The sequence below is a fragment of the Miniopterus schreibersii genome, assembly GCF_964146895.1.
Source record: "Miniopterus schreibersii genome assembly, chromosome: 16".
NCBI classification, from domain to species: domain Eukaryota; kingdom Metazoa; phylum Chordata; class Mammalia; order Chiroptera; family Miniopteridae; genus Miniopterus; species Miniopterus schreibersii.
Window position 1 is genome coordinate 13,812,889 of NC_138116.1, and position 20,015 is coordinate 13,832,903.

Sequence of the window (20,015 nt, forward strand, 5' to 3'; positions counted from 1 at the left end):
CCGTAGCCATTTCTGAACATGAATATTCTGCATCTTCAAGTTCTTGGCATTAAGCTAGAGCAGGGGAGGGGGTTGATGGGTGTAACTAGATACGAAGCGGGACTTCATCTGTGTCTGGGAATTTCCTCTAAAGCCTCAGAGTCGGGATCAATGGGTGATATGTTTCCCCACAGTCTAAAGCAGAGTTTCTTGCCTGACCGGTGTGGCTCAGAGGTTGAGCATCGACCTATGATCCAGGAGGTCAGGGTCCAATTCCTGGTCAGGGCAGATGCCTGGGTTGCGGGATTGATCCCTAGCATGGGGTTAGGAGGAAGCAACCGATCAAACATCATTGATGTTTCTCTCCCTCTCCCTTCCTCTCTCTGAAATCAATAAAAACATATTTAAAAAATAAATGGAATAAATAAGCAGAGCTTCTTAGAAGATGGCCAAAATGGTCCTTGGACCTTCAACTCCATCACCCACCTCAGGCTTATCTAAGAGAAGTGGTGGAGTGTCAATGGAAGAGATTCTTTAAAATGTATGTATACACAAGAATAGAATGCTGTGGCTTTTCCTGTTCTTCCCAGCCTCAAGCCAACTAAGAGACCCTTCAGGTGAACCTCATGGGGAGGTACTTGCAGCAGGACGAGATGGGAGCCTGTGTCCCAGCCTGCTGAACAGTAATGTGTCAGCCCACTCTAGCTGCCTGCCACTTAGGTGGCATGAACAGAACCTGGCATGTTACCTGGAATTTAGGAGTCAGGGAGACTGCCATCTGCCTCCTACTTGAAGCAATCCTTGATGGTTGGTTGAATATGGGAGACTAGCAGTTGTACTAGTCACACACTTCTACCAGTTGTGGGGTAAGTAGACTCTCCAGAAGGTAGCTAAGCCTTTTAAAGGGATCTCACCTATGAAGGAAGGAAGAATCCCAACAGAGAGGCTGGAGGTGTAGCAAGAAGTCAGCAGGAGAGGGCACTGACCTACATTAGGGTGCTGTGCAGTGGAGTGGAGGTACCGGAAGGGCCCACTAAACTCTCCCATAAAAGAAGAGGCATTAGGATGAAGCCAAAAGCTACAAAGAACATCAGCTGTGTACAAAGTCCTTTGCCCCTTGTCATCTCATTGGTTCTCTTACTTTCAGCTCTGAAGAGGCCAGAAACAGCCTTGCGATCAGAGGAGTAGAAGAGCAAGGAAGCAGTTTTGATTTCAACAAGATCAAACTTTTTTTTAATTTTATGGTTTTATTAGCACAAATGTATGCAGTCTGCTGGGGTTTGTTTGTTTTTTTTAAGTGTGTTTTATGACATATTGGTCTGACAGGTGCCAGATGAACTTCTTGGTCCTCTTTTTGACAATCTTGAATTTCTTGAGGGGTCTGAGGGTAGCCATGGTGCTGAGTAGGAGATAACTGCCACCTCTGTAGGTGGTGCCGAGTAAGAGCATACTGGACAGTTTATTACCTGAAATGAGACTGTGCTTGAATGTTTCAAAGTGACTGAAAGACTATGGAATATGCCTGAGATGTCTCTCAGGAGAGGGGGAGGGAGAGCCAACTGACAGAGTACACTTGAGGGTAGTAGACGGGTAATCATTGTTTCCTGATTCTATCCTCAGTTCAGCCCATCCAGAAGATCAGTTACTACAGATTATGAGTTCTAAAACCCAAAAGATGAGTTTTAGAACCTTAACCCACACATTTAATTTTTTAATTACACATGTATGTTAACCAAACCTTGGGGTTAGAACAGCCAAGAAGAGATGTATGGCCCTGCCTTCTAGAAGTGTAATACAACAGAAGAAACCGACGTGAGTTAGTAATTGATGTACTGAGAAGGGCAGGAGGGCGAGTACGGCTGGTACATCTCAGCCTCCTTGTTTGGGGGGTAATCAGGGAAACTTAGAGGAAGTGATATTTAGGCCAGGATGTGAGGAAAGAAAAGGAGCTGGGGTGAAAATTGGAGGTAAAAGGTAAAAGTCAGAGGTGTGGGAGGATTAAAGGGATGCAAAGACCCTGAGGATGGAGAGGATGACTTGAGTTGGAGGAGAAAGGAAGGGATAAGAGAGAGTGATGTGGGATGAAGCTATTAGCCATCGATTATCATTCTCTTCTTTTGGGAGAGTAACAGGTAGAGGACACAGTCTGAATGGTTTTCGTGTGATTTTTAGTTTAAACATGAATGACATTGGTGTTATTTTTTTGTTTTTGAGTGTCTTGCTTCATTTTTTCTTTAAAGTAACTTTTGATTTACTAATTTTTAAAAAAAGAATTAAAGGAAAGAGAAACGGGACGATGTTCTAACCAGTTAGGATTGTGTAGTTTTGTTTTTTTTAAAATCATAGGCCCTGGCCAGATTCAATATATGGAGCTTTGTCCATGGTTACCATGGTTGCTGGTTGCTGGTTGCATCCTCAGTCAGGTCCGTGCAGGAATCAACCAGTGACTGCATGGGTTAGTTGTTTCTCTCTCTGTTTAAAAAAAAAAAAATCACAAAAACAAAACAAAATGAGTGTGTAGTTCTTGAAATTTTTTTAAAATTTAATTTTATTGATTCCACAGAGGGAGGAAGGGAGAGGAGAAGAGAAAGAAACAGATGTGAGAGAGATACCTCCATTGGTTGCCTCCCACCCTGCGCCCTGTGCCCTGCACCCTGACGGGATTGAACCCTCAATTTAGTTGTATACCCTGACCAGGAATCTAACCTTTCTGATGCATGGGATTACACTTCAACCAACTGAGCCACACCAGCCAGGGGGAAGTGTAGTTCTTAACCTTGTTTCTATCATGTTTTTATTATTTTATTTTATTTTTTATTTCTTTCAACTATTGTAGTTTAATCTCTGTGTCTTTTTTTGGCAGGAGGCTTCCCCCTCCCACCGCACCCCCCCACCCTCCAGCCTTTGTTGGTTTTCTGCATCTGGAATTTTGGTTTGGTTTCTTTTTGTTTTGTTTTTTTAATCCTCACCAGAGGGTATGTTTTTATTGAAGAAGGTATGTTTTTATTGAAGGGAGACAGAGAAACGTCGGTGGATTGCCTCCTGCAAATTAGGGAGTTCCTACCCTACAGGTTAGGGAGACAGTCTGGTAGGGGAGACAAAGGTGCAGGGCCTTATAAGCTACTTAAATAGGTTTTATTTTTAGCCAAAGAGCTGGGAAGCTAGGACGCTTTAAACATGGGAATGATTTGTTAAGAAACAAAACTCAAGTATATCTGAAGATATAATTTGCTTTATTAAGCAATTCACCTATTGGGCACCAGCCCATCTCTGAGGGGTACAAAATAGGTTTTTATATGAAGTAGGGTAGAGCAAGGGAGTTATTAGTGAAAGAAATGATAATTTTTGGGTTGGGATGTGTTTTCTTGGGGGAAAGAGAAGGGAAGGGTTTTTTAAAATCGTGTAGATTGCCTCTTCTTTATATGGGCTATAGAGACCGCCAATGTGACAGATTACCTACTGGTGCTTGACCAGAAAATTCCAGACTGCTAGTTAAAAATTATGTTTCTGGAAGGAGTTAAAACTGCAGTTAGGTATTTAAATCTGGGTTTGGCATCATGGGCTTATAGCCCAGGTGATACCATTTTTAGCCCAGGACCTATGGGGTTTTTTTCCTTCACAGATGTATTGTCCTGATTGTTTAAACACAATTCACGATTTTTATGTGCCTGAAAATCCCTTGATTTGGGGAAAAACTCAAAAGAACCTTTATATGTGTTAAAGTAAGAAACATTCAAACCTGCGAAGAATTTTTGAGTTTATTTGAGCCAAACTGTTGATGCGTGCCAGGAAGCAGAATCTCAATGGATTCAGATAATACTTTGGAGAATGGCAGTTTTGCATCTTGTTTTATACATTACAATCAAAAGAGGAGATGTAAGTGGGTTACATGAAATCCTTTGGTGGTAGATAAAGGAGGCAGGAGAAAGCAAATCCCAGAAACCTCTGGGATTGGGTAAAAAGTAAAATGATAGACATACTTCTTTTACTTAGGTGGGTGCAGGATAGTTAAGTCAACAATTAATAACAATGAGGGGATTTGTGGTCTCCGCAGAGCAGTACCTGAGCTTTGAGGCTCCAGAAAAAGGAAAATTACTTTGACATTCCAAAGATACGTTATCATAGATGCAAAAAAGACAACAGGCTCAGTTAAGGTAAAGATTGGCCTTTGTCAGGGAAGATATCAGCCTAGGACATTATTACCCACCGTAAACTGCTTTTTAGTTAAAAAGTTTTAATTTCAGACCATTCATTGTGGTTACTTTAGGTCCCTGAGTTAGTCGGGTTAGCATGTGGCCCCTTTTCCTCCACATATGTCTGGTACTTTGATCACAGGACAAAATTTAAAAATAGGGCGTGCTTTGCAAATGTCAGAGATCTGCTTTGGGTCGTCGCTTTCTTCTTCCTCTTCTGCGTTTTTTGTGGAAGATCTCCCGCTTGTACTCATGGGTTTAAATTGAGGCTTGTGCTGACGCAGGGGCGCCCTTTGTAGGCGTCAGCGTTTAGGTCATCCAGAGGCTGCGGAACTGCGAGGAGAAGTGGGGTGGAGTTGGAAATAGGTGATGTGTGATTGGCTGTTCAGAATCGTATGTTAATTAAAGTGACAGCGTGAACTGTTCGGAAACGCAGCAGTATTTAAAACGCTTTGTCTAGCTTTGCGAGTGAAAAGTTTTTGAGAAAATACATGCCAGGATATGGTTGGGTAAAATGGTAACCGGTAGAAAAATTCACCATCAGTGTAATATGTGTGGGTTTCGTTCACGTGGGAAAAGCTGCACTTTCATCGTTAAGACTATACTTTCAGGGATCATTTCTATAGTTTGTGACTAGAGAAGTTTCTCTGGACGTGTAGAGCACCCGAAGCCACGAGGAGGAGGTGCAGTGTTCTCTCCTGAGCGTGAAGCCGGCTCTCGGTGTTGCTTCTGCAACTGCCGTTAGCCATTGATGATCGTTCTTCTCTCCTTCGGGAGGGTGAGAGGGAGAGAACGCAGTCTGAGTGGTTTCGGTTTAAAATCCCCCTCAAATGTTTTTTTCACTGGGGAAACTTGTTTGGATGGTATTTTTAGTTTTATGAGGTTTTTATTTATAAGATTCACTTTTTTAGTTTTTGCTCCAAGTTACAGGAATGTGCATTTACATTTCAGTTGTGTTTTTTTTAGCAGGATTAGAGTGTTTTGTTTATTTTTTCAAGCTGACATTCACGTTTTAGCTGGTGTGAAGATGTGGAGCTTATTGTTCCAAATAAATGTTTTGTTGCTGTTTCTTATGCGATATAAGTTATCGTTATCCCCACCCCCTCCCTTATTACTCTAAACGAAACGTTGGAATGCTCCAGTGCAGTGTTCTGACCTAAGTCAATATGTGAAGGCAGAGCTGAGATAGCGTGCGTTTTCACGGTCTTCTAAGTTCATCTGTGGCCTTTTGTGTACATTGATCTTGGTATTTGCTTTGCAGGAATTTATGTTGATGCAATTAACTCCTTGGGCCAGACTGCGCTTTTCCTTGCATCATTATTAGGCCTTACAAAATTAGTTGATATTCTGGTGGATTATGGATCAGATCCAAATCAGTAAGTACAATAACATCGCTATTTAGAAAATAAGTAGTAGTATATGCTGTTAAGATGAGTGGGGGCATTTGGAATCTAATTTGACAAGATGTTAAGATAATTTTAACTTTTATCAATGAAATACACTTCTATACCTATGTTGAAACATACCTTCAACTGCTAATAAAAGCAGTTTTACTATGCCCTATGAAATGGTGGATGGGGGCAAAGGAGGTAAATGGGAACACCTGTAATATTCTCAACAATAAAATAAATTAAAAAGTTAAATCTTAAAAAAAAAAAAAGTGAAACTTATCATTCATTCATTCATTCATTCGTCATTAACAGCAAGGTTTGTATATTTCCACCCCAGGTTATAATTTGTATGATTCATTTAAGCAGCTTAATATACCCAACAATCAAGTTTTTACCAATTAACATACTTGGTATCACTTTATCACAGTGATTTTTGCCTGGCTTTTGTAGTTGTGGTTTAAAGAATCTCTGATTAATAGTTGGCCCAAATTTTAGTATGTAACAGCAGCACAATGTAATGAATCCACTTTACCAGTGAACATCCCTTTTCTTTGTGTAACACTTTTGATTTTCCCAGGTTCTTCCCAGACACAGCTCTCTAGATCTTTACAACCGCCTCCTTGACAGGGCCGAGACAAGCATGTATTTTTACAGTTCACATTGGACATAACCAGAAATGCGTTTTGAGTACTTAATATGATTCCACCTGATTTTCATGGTAATGCCAAAATGTGAACCAATCATAAAAGTCTCATATAGTAGCTTTCCCATATTACATAAGGAGGTCCTGTTTAATGTACTTAAAAACAAACCATATTGATGTCGGAAAGTTTTACTTTCCTGTGTCGTATGTTGTGTGCCCCCTTCCACCCCCATTATAAAACTGCTTACTGCCCGGCTGGGTGTGGCTGAGCAGTTGAACATCAACCTAGGATCCAGGAGATTGCTGTTCAATTCCCGGTCAGGGTACATGCCTGGGTTGCGGGCTCCATCCCCAGTCGGAGGCCTGCAGGAGGCAGCCGATCAGTGACAACTCTCTCATCATTGATGTTTCGCTCTCTCTCTCCCTCTCCCTTCCTCTCTCTAAAATCAATAAAGATATTAAAAAAAAAAAAAAAAGTCTCCTTATTTAGTGGGAGAAAACTTGGAAGTTTGGAAAAGTAAAAAGAAAAGAAAAATCAGTATGAGAAATCCGTAACCCAGAGATAACACAAAGAAAATTTTGCTGTGTTTCCATCCAGAATTTCTCTAGACTAACACACACTGTACTGTCTTTACTGTATTGTTTAATTTCAAAGGTCAGAAATAAAGGGCTCGCTCACCTGATATTTGCAGAAAACAGCTTTGTAGGGAGGCCATTTGGGACCTCCTGCAGTTCCTCAGCAAAAATGCAACATTTTCCAGTCATTTGGCATTTACTTCTATTTCATAGAGGCTTAGTGCTATGTGTTTTGTTCATAATTGATTTTAGAGAGAGAGAGAAACATCAATTTGTTGTTGCACCCTGACCCAGGGATTGAACCTGCAACCCTGATATATCAGGATGACGCTTTATCCAGCCAGGGCAATGCTGGGTTCTTTAAAGATTAAATTATTCAACTCTAGGTTTCCAGCCCTGGCTGGGTGGCTCGCTTGGTTGGAGCAACATACCGATGTGCCAGGGTTGCAGGTTTGATCCCCGTCAGGGCACATATAAGAAACAACCAATGAATATATAGGGTGTCCCCTCAAAAATGTATACACACACTTTGAATAATTAAAAAGGCAGTGTTTATTAAAATACATTTCATTTTCAAAATTGAGCTATCAGCTGTTAAAGTGTGCATACATTTTTTTTGGGACACCCTCTATAAGTTGAGCAACAAATCCATGATCTCTCTCTCTGTCCCTTTCTCTCTCTCTCTGTCAAAATCAGTTTAAAAAAAAGAAAAATAAACTTTAGTATTCCAGATTAGGGAGCCAATGCCCAGAAATTTTAAGTGAAAGGTTTAGTTTGGTATAAAAAACATTCTTTCTTAGCATTCATGAGAAATGAATAATATTGACCCCTCTCTTCCCACCTACCCTCCTTAACTGTTTATGGGAAGAATGATTAGAAGACTGTAAAACATTATACAGATGTGTTTTTACAGCAAAGAGGGTATTATTATGTGTGCTATACTGCTTGTCAAACCCAGCAAGAGGAGCTGGCTCACAGTGAGCCATCCCAGTGGTTTCCAGATGACCGGGGACAGGCCAGCCATGTTGTATCACCTGGGAATTTGTAAAAAATACACATTCCTGAGCTTGCAGATTCTGATTTAGTCTGGCGTGTAGTCTGAAAAAATATATTTTTTAATACTTTTTTATTGATTTTAGAGAGAGAGGAAGGGAGAGGGTGGGAGAAGAGAGAGAAACATAGATGAGAGAGAAACATCAATCCGTTGCCTCCTGCACTCCCCCTACTGGGGATCAAGCCCGAAACCTGGGCATGTCACCTGACCAGGAATCGACTTGGTGCATGGGGCAACGCTCAACCAATTGAACGACATCTGCCAGGGAGAGAGAATCTATGTTTTTGACAAGTATTTCAGTGGCTCAATAACTAAATTATGGTACATTCATACATTAGAATACTGTGTAGCTTGTACAGGGTGGGGCAAAAGTAGGTTTACAGTTGTGAGTACATGAAAGTTTATTGTTGTATTATTTGTTAATTATTTTATTTTCCATACAAACTACTGTGAGCCTACTTTTGCCCCACCCAGTATGTTCTCAAATGGAAAATTTAAGATATATTATTAAATGGAAAATTTGGGTGCAGAAAAGTTTATATAACACATTCTTACTCCTACTTGTATATGCATAGGAAATTTCTGGAAGGATACAAAAACTTGTATAGTAGTTGTCTCTGGGCAAGAGATCTGTGGGGTCTGGAGTTGGGAGACTTTTTTCTTATCTCTCCTTCCTCCTCCTCCTCCTCCTCCTCCTCCTTCTCATCCTCATCCTCATTTATTTGAAGAACTTCTGCTTCCTCATTTGTGTATGTGTGTGTGTTTGTTTTCAATTAAAGAGAGAAAGCTGTCCAGGTGATTCTGATGTGCAGTCAGGTTAGGAAACCACAGCTTCAGATCACATCTTACTGTGTCTTGGACACAATAAGGGCTGAGATAGTTTCTTGGCTTTGGTTAAATTTTCTGAGTTGTAGGACCTTGACTAGATTGCTCATGCTGCGGTTTGTGGGCCTCTGCGAGAGGAGCTGGGAGATAGAGACATTCTCAGATGAGAGAGATGGTCTCTGGTTGGGCTGTGCCTCAGCGTTCATGAAGAAATTGTTTCAGGGCAGCTAGTGTCGGGTTAGAGGGGGAAAGAACACCAATTTGGAACCACACCCACACCGGGTGTGTCCCTTAGCTTTGCCCTTATGTTTCCCCACCTGTATCTTGGGAAATGATAGTGCCTTGAAGGGTAGAGGCAACGATGAAGAGAGGATGTGTGTAAAACTCATGTTGGCATAGACGGTGGGGGAGCTTCCAAATGGTATGATTATAATCCTTATCTCCAAAGGCTGCCTCTCTAGAAAGGGAGCCCTGTGTCACCCATTGAATTCCCCACCCCACTCTGCGGAAGGGAGGAGTGTAGCCATGGACACTCATTGTATCCCCTCCAGCCGCTGCTTTGATGGGAGTACCCCTGTCCATGCAGCAGCATTTTCAGGCAATCAGTGGATCCTCAGCAAACTGTTGGATGCAGGCGGTGACCTTCGACTCCATGATGAGAAGGGTCAAAACCCACAAACCTGGGCCCTTACCGCAGGGAAAGAGTCCAGCACTACGGTAAGGGTAAACCCACTCTGTACCACACGCTCCATGTGCTGTCCCAGGCAGAGCACTGGACTGGGAGTCAGGAGCCCAGGGGCTTGAGGGTGGTCCTGGGGACAGCACAAGGCTTGCAGTGGCCTTGCCATTGGCACTGGACACATAGGCCTGGCCTGAAGCAAGTTAATTAGCTGTAGAACCTCAGGCAACTCCAGTGAACCGTTCTGGTCATTCATTAAGTGGGGAGGGTGAACAGTTGTAATTTTGTCTGATCTTTAACTAGCACCACACATCAGACATTGTAATTAAATTAGTGAAATATTAACTCATTTTATCTTCACAACAACCCTCCCAGGGAGGTACTGTTATTAACTGTATTTTACAAATGGGGTAACTGAGGCCCATTGACATGAAGTAACTTTCCTGAGCTACACACTGGCAGGTGTGAAGTGTTGAAAGGAGAGCTAAGTAACATAAATGTAAAGCATGAATGGCATGCAGAGCGATTGGCACATGGAGGGAGGGGGGCAGGTAGGCAGAGTTTTCTCCCCTCACTTCCTTCCTCTGGTTCCCCTACTCCTTAGCTGTTGGACCTTGGAAAAATAAATTCACTCTTCCTGCCTCAGTTTCTTCATCTGTTGAAGGAGGAGGGGATTGGGGGAAATTATTGCCAACATCTCCCTGAAAACATCTCATGCCTTTAGAAAATCACTTGGGCTCCTCCCTTTCCTGTGGGGAGGGGGCTCCCGCCTACTCAGGCTGTTCACTTCAGACCACTTCACAATTTCACTGAAGAGCGGGTGGCCACTCGCTGTGCCGGCACTGAGCACCTCTGTGGTGTTGCAGATGGTGGAGTTCATGCATCGCTGTGCCTCGCACATGCAGGCCATCGTCCAGGACTTCTCCTGTGACCTCCTGAAGAGGATCGACTCCACTCAGCGGCTTATCTGCAGCCTGCCCCGGTTTGGCGGCCTCATGCAGGGGTGAGTGCTGCCTGGAGCAGCATGGGCCACATAAGTCCCTTCCAGCATTTGGCCCACCCATAGGGATGAGCTCAGAAGAAGATGTGGCCACTGGGAAAGGATGGCCAGAGGGGTACCTTCGGCCATGTCCCCCTTCCAGGAATGTCTGGGGGAGATGAATTATGGGCTCCAGTGGGAGCCACCCTGTGCTCAGCAGAGAAGGAACTTTTTAGGTCTGGGCAGCTTAGCAGAAAACCCTTTCTCAGAGCCTCTAAATGGCTTTTTTTTTGACATCTTGAACTATGGAAAACATGTTTCTTTATTACTAAGATTGCAAAAGACCACAGATGCTTAATTTACAGTTCCTCAGGCTATTTTAAGCTATTGTGAGAGACCTGCTACTAGCTGGGTAGGCAGCTGCAGGAGATGGGCCCAGGCTCAGAGTTATTTTAAATTCTTTGGATTTGTTGACTTAGGGTTTGTATTCAGAGAATCCTTTTCATTTTGATTTTCTCTGATGGTGTCTCTCTGTAATCAGGGTGGCTAGATTTGTCACTCTTGAGGGCTCTCCCATCCTGTCCTTCCGTGTACATGAAGTTCTGGTTTCCCTCCGATGGCTGGGATGCTGCTGGCGTCTCAGGCAAGATGAGTCAGAGAGGCCTTTGAGGACCAGTTACACCTAACTGCTCCCCCTGCTGCTACTCTTGCTGGTCTTGGTTCTTTACCCAGAATCCAGAATGACCTGTTAAACATGGAAATTGGGTTGTGCCACTCTCTGCTAAAAAGGGTCTTTCCCATGACTATCAAGATAAACTCCCACATTCCTCATCTGGCCTGTTTCTCTGCTTGGTCCACCTCCTACCCTGTCTCACCTCCTGGCCAGCCAGTGTTTGGATCTTAGCAGACTGACTAGGTCTCAGATCTAGTCTCTGCTGCTGTTCTGTGACCCAGGTCAGCAGGTTTCCCCTTCTGGCTCCACTTTCCCCATTTGTAAAATGAGAAAGGTGGACAAGATAAGCTTTGATTCTTTCCAACTCTGACCATCTGTATTGATTATCTATTGCTGCATAATGAATCACTCCCACACCCCAACCTAGCAGTTTCAAACAGTAGACATTTGTGTCCCACATAATTTCTGATGGTCAGGAATCAGGGAATGGCTTAGCAGGGTGGTTCTAGCTCAGGGTTTCTCATGAAGTTGCAGTAGAGATGTCAGCTGGGGCTGTAATCACCTGAAGACTTGACTGGGGCTACAGGATCCAGTTTCAGGATGGTGCACTCATGTGGTTGGGCTTTGGCCTTCCCCACGGGGCTGCTGGAGAGTTCCCATAACGTGGCAGTTGACCTTATCCAGAGCAAGTGACCTAAGAGAGATCACGGCAGAAGCCCTGGTGATTTAGCCTTGGAGTCACACCACTCTCATTTCTGCAATATCCTATTGGGTTAACAGGTCAGCCTTATCTGACCTTGTGTGAGGGGCCACACAAGGTCATGAATTCCAGATAAGAATCACAGGTACCCTCTGAGACGCTGGCTATTGTATCATCTGTAGTTCCACGATAACAAGTCAAGTAGTAAAGACAAAACCCACTACACATTCTAAAAACTTGGTTCATTGTTCCTCTGGACATGGGTGGTTAATCCTTATTTTTCTTCTTTTTTAAATATTTCTAGAAGCCCTAATGGCCCTTCTAACCGACTGCATAAAACTGGAGTAATTTCTGCCCAAAATATCCACAGCTTTGGCTTTGGGAAGGTAAGAGGTTGTCACTGATAGCCAGTGTTTGTAGGACTAATGGAGAGTCACCTGGCCTTCCTTCTGGACCCATGTCCCTCAACTTTGTCCAGCTCCTCTTTCTTATTGTCTCCAAAGTGATGGGTTTTTTTTCCTCCTTTACCACTTTTGCAGGACAAGTACCTCTTACTGTTGCTCTCCTTACTGAAAAAAAGGTAGAAACTCTGCAGGGATCCCTTGAATGACCTTGGCCTAGATTTGCGGAGTTTAGAAAATGATCCTTTAATTTCCCAGTGAAGGCGCCAAACATGACCTTCCTGTAGAGAGGCAGAGAGCTGTGCTGACCCCGTGGATCTTATTTGTGATTGACCTTGCCCTCCCAAAGGTTTATGAGTATTGTTGGAATACCTTTAAGGAACTGAAATTTTAAATTGAGGGAAAAGAGTATCTTTTGGATTCTTGGTTCTGCCCATCAAAGAAAGAGACAGTAGAAAAATGTTGCTGGGTGGCTGGGTGATGTTTGCTCACAGCTCAGCCCCCAGCCCTGAGTCTGTTGGTTGTGCCAATGTGGCCTGGGATGAGGTGGGGGAGGAGGGATGTTGGCTGCACAGAGGCCTGGGTTCTGTGGGGACTACCAGAGGCACCTAAGCCCCCTGCCCAACGCCTTAGGCAGGTTTCTGACGTCTTTCCATGAGCCTCAGTTTCCGCATTAGTAAAAAGGGAAGGGTATTATAACTTTGCAGGTTTTAGATTAAAGATAGTAGAAACTACAGAATAATGTCCCCAGGGGTGTTTGGAAGGTTGGTAAATAGCAGCCATCATTATTTTTATCTGGCTGATAAGATTCTGAAGGTATTTTACTTTTTCTTTTTTCTCCTCACAATTTGAAGCTGTGCTTTGTTTTAGTTTTATCTTTCAGCGAGAACGAGGGTGGCCTATCTAGGATCTCTTCCAATAATTGGAGAAAAGGAAGTGATTCAAGCTGATGATGAGCCCACCTTCTCTTTCTGCAGTGGCCCCTACATGGTCATGACCAAGTAAGCAGAAGCAGCCAGTGGGGGTTCTCATTTAGTCCCATGGGAAGTATGGGCTTTGAGTGACTTCCTTATGTGTGGAGGGTTTCTAACCTAACATTGAAGGACATATGTCTGGGTCAAGGGTTCTCAGCCTGGACACCATTGACATATTTGGCCAGATATCATTGTTGTTGGTGGCTGTCCTGTGCATTGTATATTAGGAGCATCCCTGGTCTCCATTCTAGATGCCAGTGGCAGCCCTCTTTGCCACCCCCTCCAGTTGTGATTGTAACAACCCAAATGTCTACAGATATTGCCAAATGGTCCCCCGGTGAGAACAATTTTCTGAAAGATTACTCATGACCGTGTTTTAACTCTGCTTTCTAGAGAGCTAGAAGCAGCATAGCTGTAGCTATCTGGCCTCTGATACAGGCCAGACGGTATCGAGGTGCCTATAGAAGCCAGAACCGGTATTAGCTGCATCCTTTACCAACCAAATGCGGCAGAGGTGGCAGTAACAGGATTTAGCTATGACAAAAGTCCCTGGGAGACCTACCTCCTGCGGGGTCACAGGAGTTGTCCTGGCCAAGGTCTCTTGGCTTCCTTGAACCTGGACACTTTCTTGCTTAGAAGAAATACCCTTCTAAAATGGCCTCTGCTAGACTTGGCAAGACTCTGTGTCCCCTGCAGATATGCATCTTGTTTTCCTGCCCATGCCACCAATTTGTCATCAGGTCCCTTCCTCCTCTCGGTCCATTGCTATGGCCTCTGCCCAAGTTATCACTGTGCCTCATCCATACTGGCCTCCTAACTGGCTTCCCCTTATCCAGACCACCCCTGCCCTACCGTTTTCCACACTGCTCATACCATTGTCTTTCTAAAATACAAACCTGGTCAAGTTACTCCCTCCCTTAAATCTTTCAGTGGCTCCCTACCACCTGTACTAAGTTCTTCAAGGTGTTTTAGGACCTGGGGGGAGGAGGGGAGAAGACCCAATGGGTACTTTACAGGTCTGTGTAAACACTACTCTGGTCTCTGGTTGGAGAACTCCCTGAAGAACTGGTAGCTCACCCCCTTCTGCTCAAACTCTCTTCTACCCTTGCAGCCTGGTGTGGAAGGGGAGCAGGGTCACAGTGAAGGAGCTGAATCTCCCCACCCACCTACACTGCAGCAAGCTGCGGCTGGCTGACTTGTTAATTGCTGAGCAGGAGCACAGCAGGTGAGAAGGAAGCCCTAGGGCATTACATGTTCTGGCTCTTGACAAACTTAAGTTCTGAGCTGTTCAGGGCTCACTGGGGTGTGGAGACTAGCCCCCCTCAGGCTCTGCATTTCCTGACTGTTGGTTGACTTGATTTCTAAGGGCTGCCGAGAAAGAAAAAGAGGAATTAATGAAAAGCCTGAGGGATGGGGATGGTGGTGGTGAGAGGGGTCACTTCTGTTGGCTGATTGACTCCCTTATAACCCCACTGGCTCTCCTGCTACAGCCCCTGAGGCCTGCCCTGTTTTCAGCCCTGTACACATCAGGACAGCATGTGCTGTCCTGACTTCATAGACATGGCAGTGCATGAGATCCACACATCTGAGTAACTGTGTGTCTGCCATTGAGGACCCACCCATGGGTCTCTTCAGTACCTTAGGCTGCGTGTGGCCCCAGGCTAACTCCTTCAGCTCTTGGTGGGGGCAGGATCTTGATTTATGGTTCGCACCAGGGCTGCTGAGGCCTTGGAATGGACCCTGGCTTATTGAGCTCTTTCCTGAGAAGGTCAAACTCCTGCAGCAAGTGTGTTCGAAGCCAAACCCTTCCTTTTGGGGAAGTCAGCCTAAAGGGACCCAAGGAGGTTGGAAGGGCTCAGGTACAGCATAGACTTTGACATGAGACTGAGTGGGGTGTGTTACTTTGGGCAGGTTCCTGACATCTTTCTGACCTTGGTTTCCTCATTTCTAAATTGACAATAATGATACATTTTTTGCAGGTGGTTGTTGGGATGGAGACAATGTATGATGATTGCTTAGTAGCTCTTAGTGACATTGTCATTGATGACTCTAAGCCATAAGGATCTGATCAGTGAGAGGCCACAGATTCCACCAACAGAGAATCCCACCCACTCCATCCTGTTTTCTTAGAAAAACATTGTGTGCAAAATGGTATTTGTTTAGAATGTGTTCAAGGGGCCTAGAAGAAAGGAAAGCACCCCTTCTCCCCATCATGCTCTTCTTCCCTGTGCCTCACCTGAAGCTTCTTCTGCAGCAAGCTGCGGCACCGCCACCTGCTGCAGCTGATGGCTGTGTGCCTGTCCCAGGACCTAGAGAAGACCCGCCTGGTTTATGAGCGCATCACCATCGGCACACTGTTTAGTGTCCTCCATGAACGGGTAAGTTCCATGGATTTTTCCCTTGTCCTCCCCATTTCTCTTCCCTACCCTCTTCCCCTGCCTGAGCAGGAGAATTCCCATGTGTGCATATGTGGAAGAGAAATCTTTTTTCTTTTTTTAAAATAATAGTAAGGCATTTATTTATTTATAATTTGTTTTCATTCTGGAAGATAAATCTTAATTCTTTACTTCATGGAGGCTATGTAACACACCATTTAAGGCTAAGTGCTTTGGAACTACTGTGATTTTATTGTTGTTAGCCTGCCTTTGTAGCAGATATCTGAGAGCTTAGCAGACCCAGAAGACATACAGAAGCATTTCTAGCTAATTAATCAAATAGCCACAGGCCTTATTTTCCTGTCTTTTCATTTGTGCCCTGCAGGACCTTGGCTATAGAGAGAGGCTTGTTAACATACAAGCCTTTGTTAGTCCGTCTCACTATTTGGATTTCCTGGGGGCAGGTGCATCTTCCCTGGCCTACAGATTCCCTGACAAGTGTGCTTTGGCTTCAGAGAGGTCCTGAAAGATTCATTGTTTTTTCCTCCATGACTTTGTTCTAAAGACCCTGGGCAGGAGTTAGAAGAGACCCTCCAGGAAGGACCCTTCCCCACTGTGGCTAGCCATCCCTCCTGCCTGAGGACCTCTTGGTAGTATCCGAGTTTCCCTTTCCTTTCCGTGGGTGAGGGCATTAACTTGAAATGCCACTTCTGGGAGACCTATTCTGGCTTTAATCATCTGGGTGTGAGTGATTTTCTGTCCTCTTAGGATGAACTTTCTAGGCTATCTGACTAGGGTAGGGTCTGGATTGGTCCTTTAATGTTCTAGGTTCTCCCAGCAGCACAGGTTTGGATGAGGGCTGAGGGGCAGGGCAGGTTCATGCTGGTTTTGGTGTGCCCACCCTGGATGCCATTACCAGGCTTTGAGAACTTTCTCCTCATTTTTTGTGGTGTGAAGCAGCTGAGCTGAGGGAAAGGAGCCCAGGTTTGGAGCCAGGGGGCCTGGATCAGTAGGAGGTTAGATCAGTCACTTTGCCTCAACGAGCTTTAGGTTCTCCATCTGTAAAATGGGGACAGTGGGTAGCTGTGAAGATCAGTTGAAAAAACTTTGGAAGCTACAAAGCATTTTACAGTATCAGGGGCCCAGTCCCTTTGTTCCTGGTCAATTTATCTCTTGCTTGCAGCGGTCTGAGTTCCCTCTGCTGCACATGGAGATGATCGTGCACCTGCTGCTCCAGATCTCTGACGCTCTGAGATACCTGCATTCCTGGGGGTTTATCCACCGCTCCCTCAGCTCCTATGCCATCCACATCGTCTCCACAGGGGAAGCGAGGCTGACCAACCTGGAGTACATGTTGGAAAGGTAGGTGCAGCTTCAGTCATGACTTCTAATGTGGCAGGCTGCTCCTCATTGGTGGGCTGAACTGTCCATCAGTGGGGCAAGAGGTTTTCCAAGTGCTTTGTCTGCCAAGGTTAAAGGGGAAACTGGAAAACTGCTCCAGTCAGTCTAACTGTCCCTGCCTGCCTCTTGTCCCATCATGGCCCCTGCACACATGGCAACCAGTAGAGTCCAGACCATTATCTCCAGTTGAGCTGCTCAGCCTCAGATCTGGTCCATTCTCAGTCTCAGTCAAAACCTTTCAGTTTTTAAAACCACTACCTATGAGATTAAGTCCAGGGACTTTGCAGGGTGTGAGGCCTTCCAGAGTGGGGCTCTACCCCCAGTGCCAACCTCATCACTTCCCATTCCTCGCCTGGCCCTCTGAAGCCCCTTTCAGTCCATGCCATTTCACAGTGCTGCTCCCCACATCTGGAATACTTGGCACTCACCTGTTTATACTTTTAAACTCACTTCATACACTTTCTCCCACTGCATCCCATGAAGCCTATACTGAAGCCCTGTCCCCAGAGCACTTGGCATATTGCACTTCTCCGCAGTCAAGTGAGTCTGCCCCACCAGATGGCAAGCTCTGAGAGAGCACGAACATGGTTTGTTCATTTTCAGCACTCAGCTCAGGGCCTGCCACCTAGTAAGTGCTCAGCAAATGTTTATTAAGGGAAGGGATGAGTCTAGGTGAAGGGAAAACTGGAAGTGGTTTAGGACAGGGTTGATCAGTTTGGCTGTGTGTTCAGCAGCAGTGGAAGCTAAGTGGTTTGGACATATTTGCTGTGGATAGCAAAGGCTTTTCAGGGATGCTGTGACAGAATCCAAGCCATTTGCCAGTGATGGAGCACCATCTGTTGTTGACGTGGAGGTATAACAGTGTCTTCTGTTTGAATTCTTAGTGGAAATGTGAATCCTAGAGTAAAAGGGAGCTTTGGAGAGGCGCAACCTTGTCCTTTTATAGATGAGGAAACAGAGGCCCAGAGAGATGAAGAAATAGTGTGGTTACCCAGCTGTGGCTATAGGGACAGGATGGATTAGAGGTTTAAGGTAGGAAGACTAACTAGAAGGCCATAGAGTGGTGACCAAGGAAGACTCACTAGAAGGCCTGGTGGTGACCAAGGAGCCAAAATAGAAGGGAAATGTGAGATGCACTGAGCTGCTGGTGTCCACAGATTGGTCAATGGAGGGTCTAGAAGGTAAGTGGGTAGGAAGGTGTGAGTTCTCTTTTGGGCTTATTGATCTCAGAATGGAACTTCAGACAGAAATCTCAGTCAGCAAGTAGTTGCATCTATAGCAGTGTACCCTTCTGTGACAGCTGATAACACCAGTTGATTCTACAAGAATCCAAAATAGCTTCCAGTTCCACATTTATTTTTGGTAACACTCTATTTGAGCAGGTCGGTTTGTTGAATGTCATTGTCAAGGGTAGCACTCCATCTCTTGGTGTAAAAATGATAACAGCACTATCTCCTATTCTTCAGCTCCTTAATGGAGTCTTGAGAGCTGGAATTGACCTTGCCAGTGGTATCACATAGCCACAGCCAAATGTAATTTTAATGATGTCAAAGCTGAAGCCCAGAAAAATAACTGCCCTAGAATGACAGCCAGAAAAGAGCCCTCCCTCCCACACTCAACTAGCTTTAACAGAGAAGAGAGAAGGAAGAGGGATTGTGAGAGAGGAAGGTGAGTGGAAGTAAAAGAGAAAGAATATAAATTCTGGCTATAAGTGACTTGTCCTTTGCTAGAGCCTTAGACAAACTTGAGAGGTCTGACACGCTAGGTGACTATTTCCCACAACTTAAAGAGCCAAGTGTGCCAGGTCCTCAGAATATATCTCTGACCATAAAACACTCCATTGCTTTTCCTGTGATACTAATATAATATGGGCATATGTATCTGTGCTGTTTACACTATAACAGGCCACACCTAACTTATTAGCAATGCAACTAAAAAGTCAATATCAGCTTATATGACTTTGTGGCTTCCTGAACTCACTGCCATCTATCAAAAGCTCTGCTCGAAGGAATATTATTTGGGGAAGTTTGTTCAAAGTCTGAGAAGCGCATCTTGTCCTCTGTCCTTTCCCAGACCAGCAAAGAACTGCTGGTCACTTTCTTTTTAAACACTTAATTCTTAATTATTAATCAGCAGTCATCAAGTCTTTACCAAATGCCTACCATAATGTTCATATTAGTTCCTAACTGCCATAGTGCTTTATGGCTCACGGAGTGTTTCCACACACATGATCTCATTTGATGCTCATGACAACTGGGTGCAGAAGTCAGCTGACCTCACTCGGACTCTTGTTGGCTCAGAATACATTTAGGATGCTCTGACTTAGTTCTCAAGAAGTCTGGTTGGGAAGTTGAGTTTTTTGTTGTTTTTTAATAAATTTTTATTTATTGATTTTAGTGAGAGATAGAGAGAGAGAAAAAAACATGGATTTGTTGCTCTACTTATTTGTGCATTCATTGGTTGATTCTTGTATGTGCCCTCACTGGGGATCGACCTCAAAACCTTGGCATATTGGGACGATGCTCTAACCAACTGAGATACCTGGCCAGAGGAAATTGAGTTATTTAAGCAAATCTGTGAACCTTTGAGTGCTGAACTGAGAGGGCTCATTCCCAAGAGGGCAGAGTTCAGAAAAGAAGCAACCACAAGGAGCTGGAGGAGCCCCAGAAGGCTTTGCTAAAGAGCTGGGGCTTCAAGAGGGTCTTGAAAGAGTCTTAGCCAAAAGTAAGTGTTGAGGCCCTGGTGTAAATTTAGAGATACAGTGATATAAAAGACAGGTAAGGTGTCTGCCTACCCTCATGGAGCTGACTCTGATGGAAGGAAAACATCTGTTCATAAATAAATGAGCAAGAAATTCAGATAATAACTGCTCTGAAGCCAATAAAACGGGACTACTTTAAATTAGGGGAAGGCCTCTCTGAAGAGGTGATTTTCAAGCTAATAACTCTGTTAGAAGAAGCAGCAGTCACACTGGGATCTGTGGGCAGAAGAAGCCACCAGTGCAGAGACCTGAAGTGGTGATATGTTTGGCATGAGGAACTGAAAGAGGGTTCCTGTGATTTGAGTGGAGTAAGTGAGCAAGAGAGATCAGCCAAATGAGGTGGGAGAATGGGCAGGGCCCACTGTGTAGGAACGGTGAAGAATTGCAGGTGTTGGAATAGCAGGCAGCTTG

At 44.5% G+C, this 20,015-nt stretch overlaps 1 protein-coding gene across 1 annotated transcript in view; it reads left to right on the forward strand.

Annotated features, from left to right (window-relative positions):
* Window positions 1-20,015, forward strand: part of TEX14 (testis expressed 14, intercellular bridge forming factor) — a 71,437-nt gene that overhangs the window by 17,535 nt on the left and 33,887 nt on the right. The window contains exons 3-10 of the mRNA XM_081161814.1: window positions 5,434-5,548; window positions 9,213-9,378; window positions 10,207-10,343; window positions 11,997-12,078; window positions 12,964-13,094; window positions 14,179-14,292; window positions 15,322-15,445; window positions 16,626-16,804. Coding sequence (XP_081017940.1) covers window positions 5,434-5,548; window positions 9,213-9,378; window positions 10,207-10,343; window positions 11,997-12,078; window positions 12,964-13,094; window positions 14,179-14,292; window positions 15,322-15,445; window positions 16,626-16,804 — 1,048 coding nt within the window. The remainder of the gene's footprint in view (window positions 1-5,433; window positions 5,549-9,212; window positions 9,379-10,206; window positions 10,344-11,996; window positions 12,079-12,963; window positions 13,095-14,178; window positions 14,293-15,321; window positions 15,446-16,625; window positions 16,805-20,015) is intronic.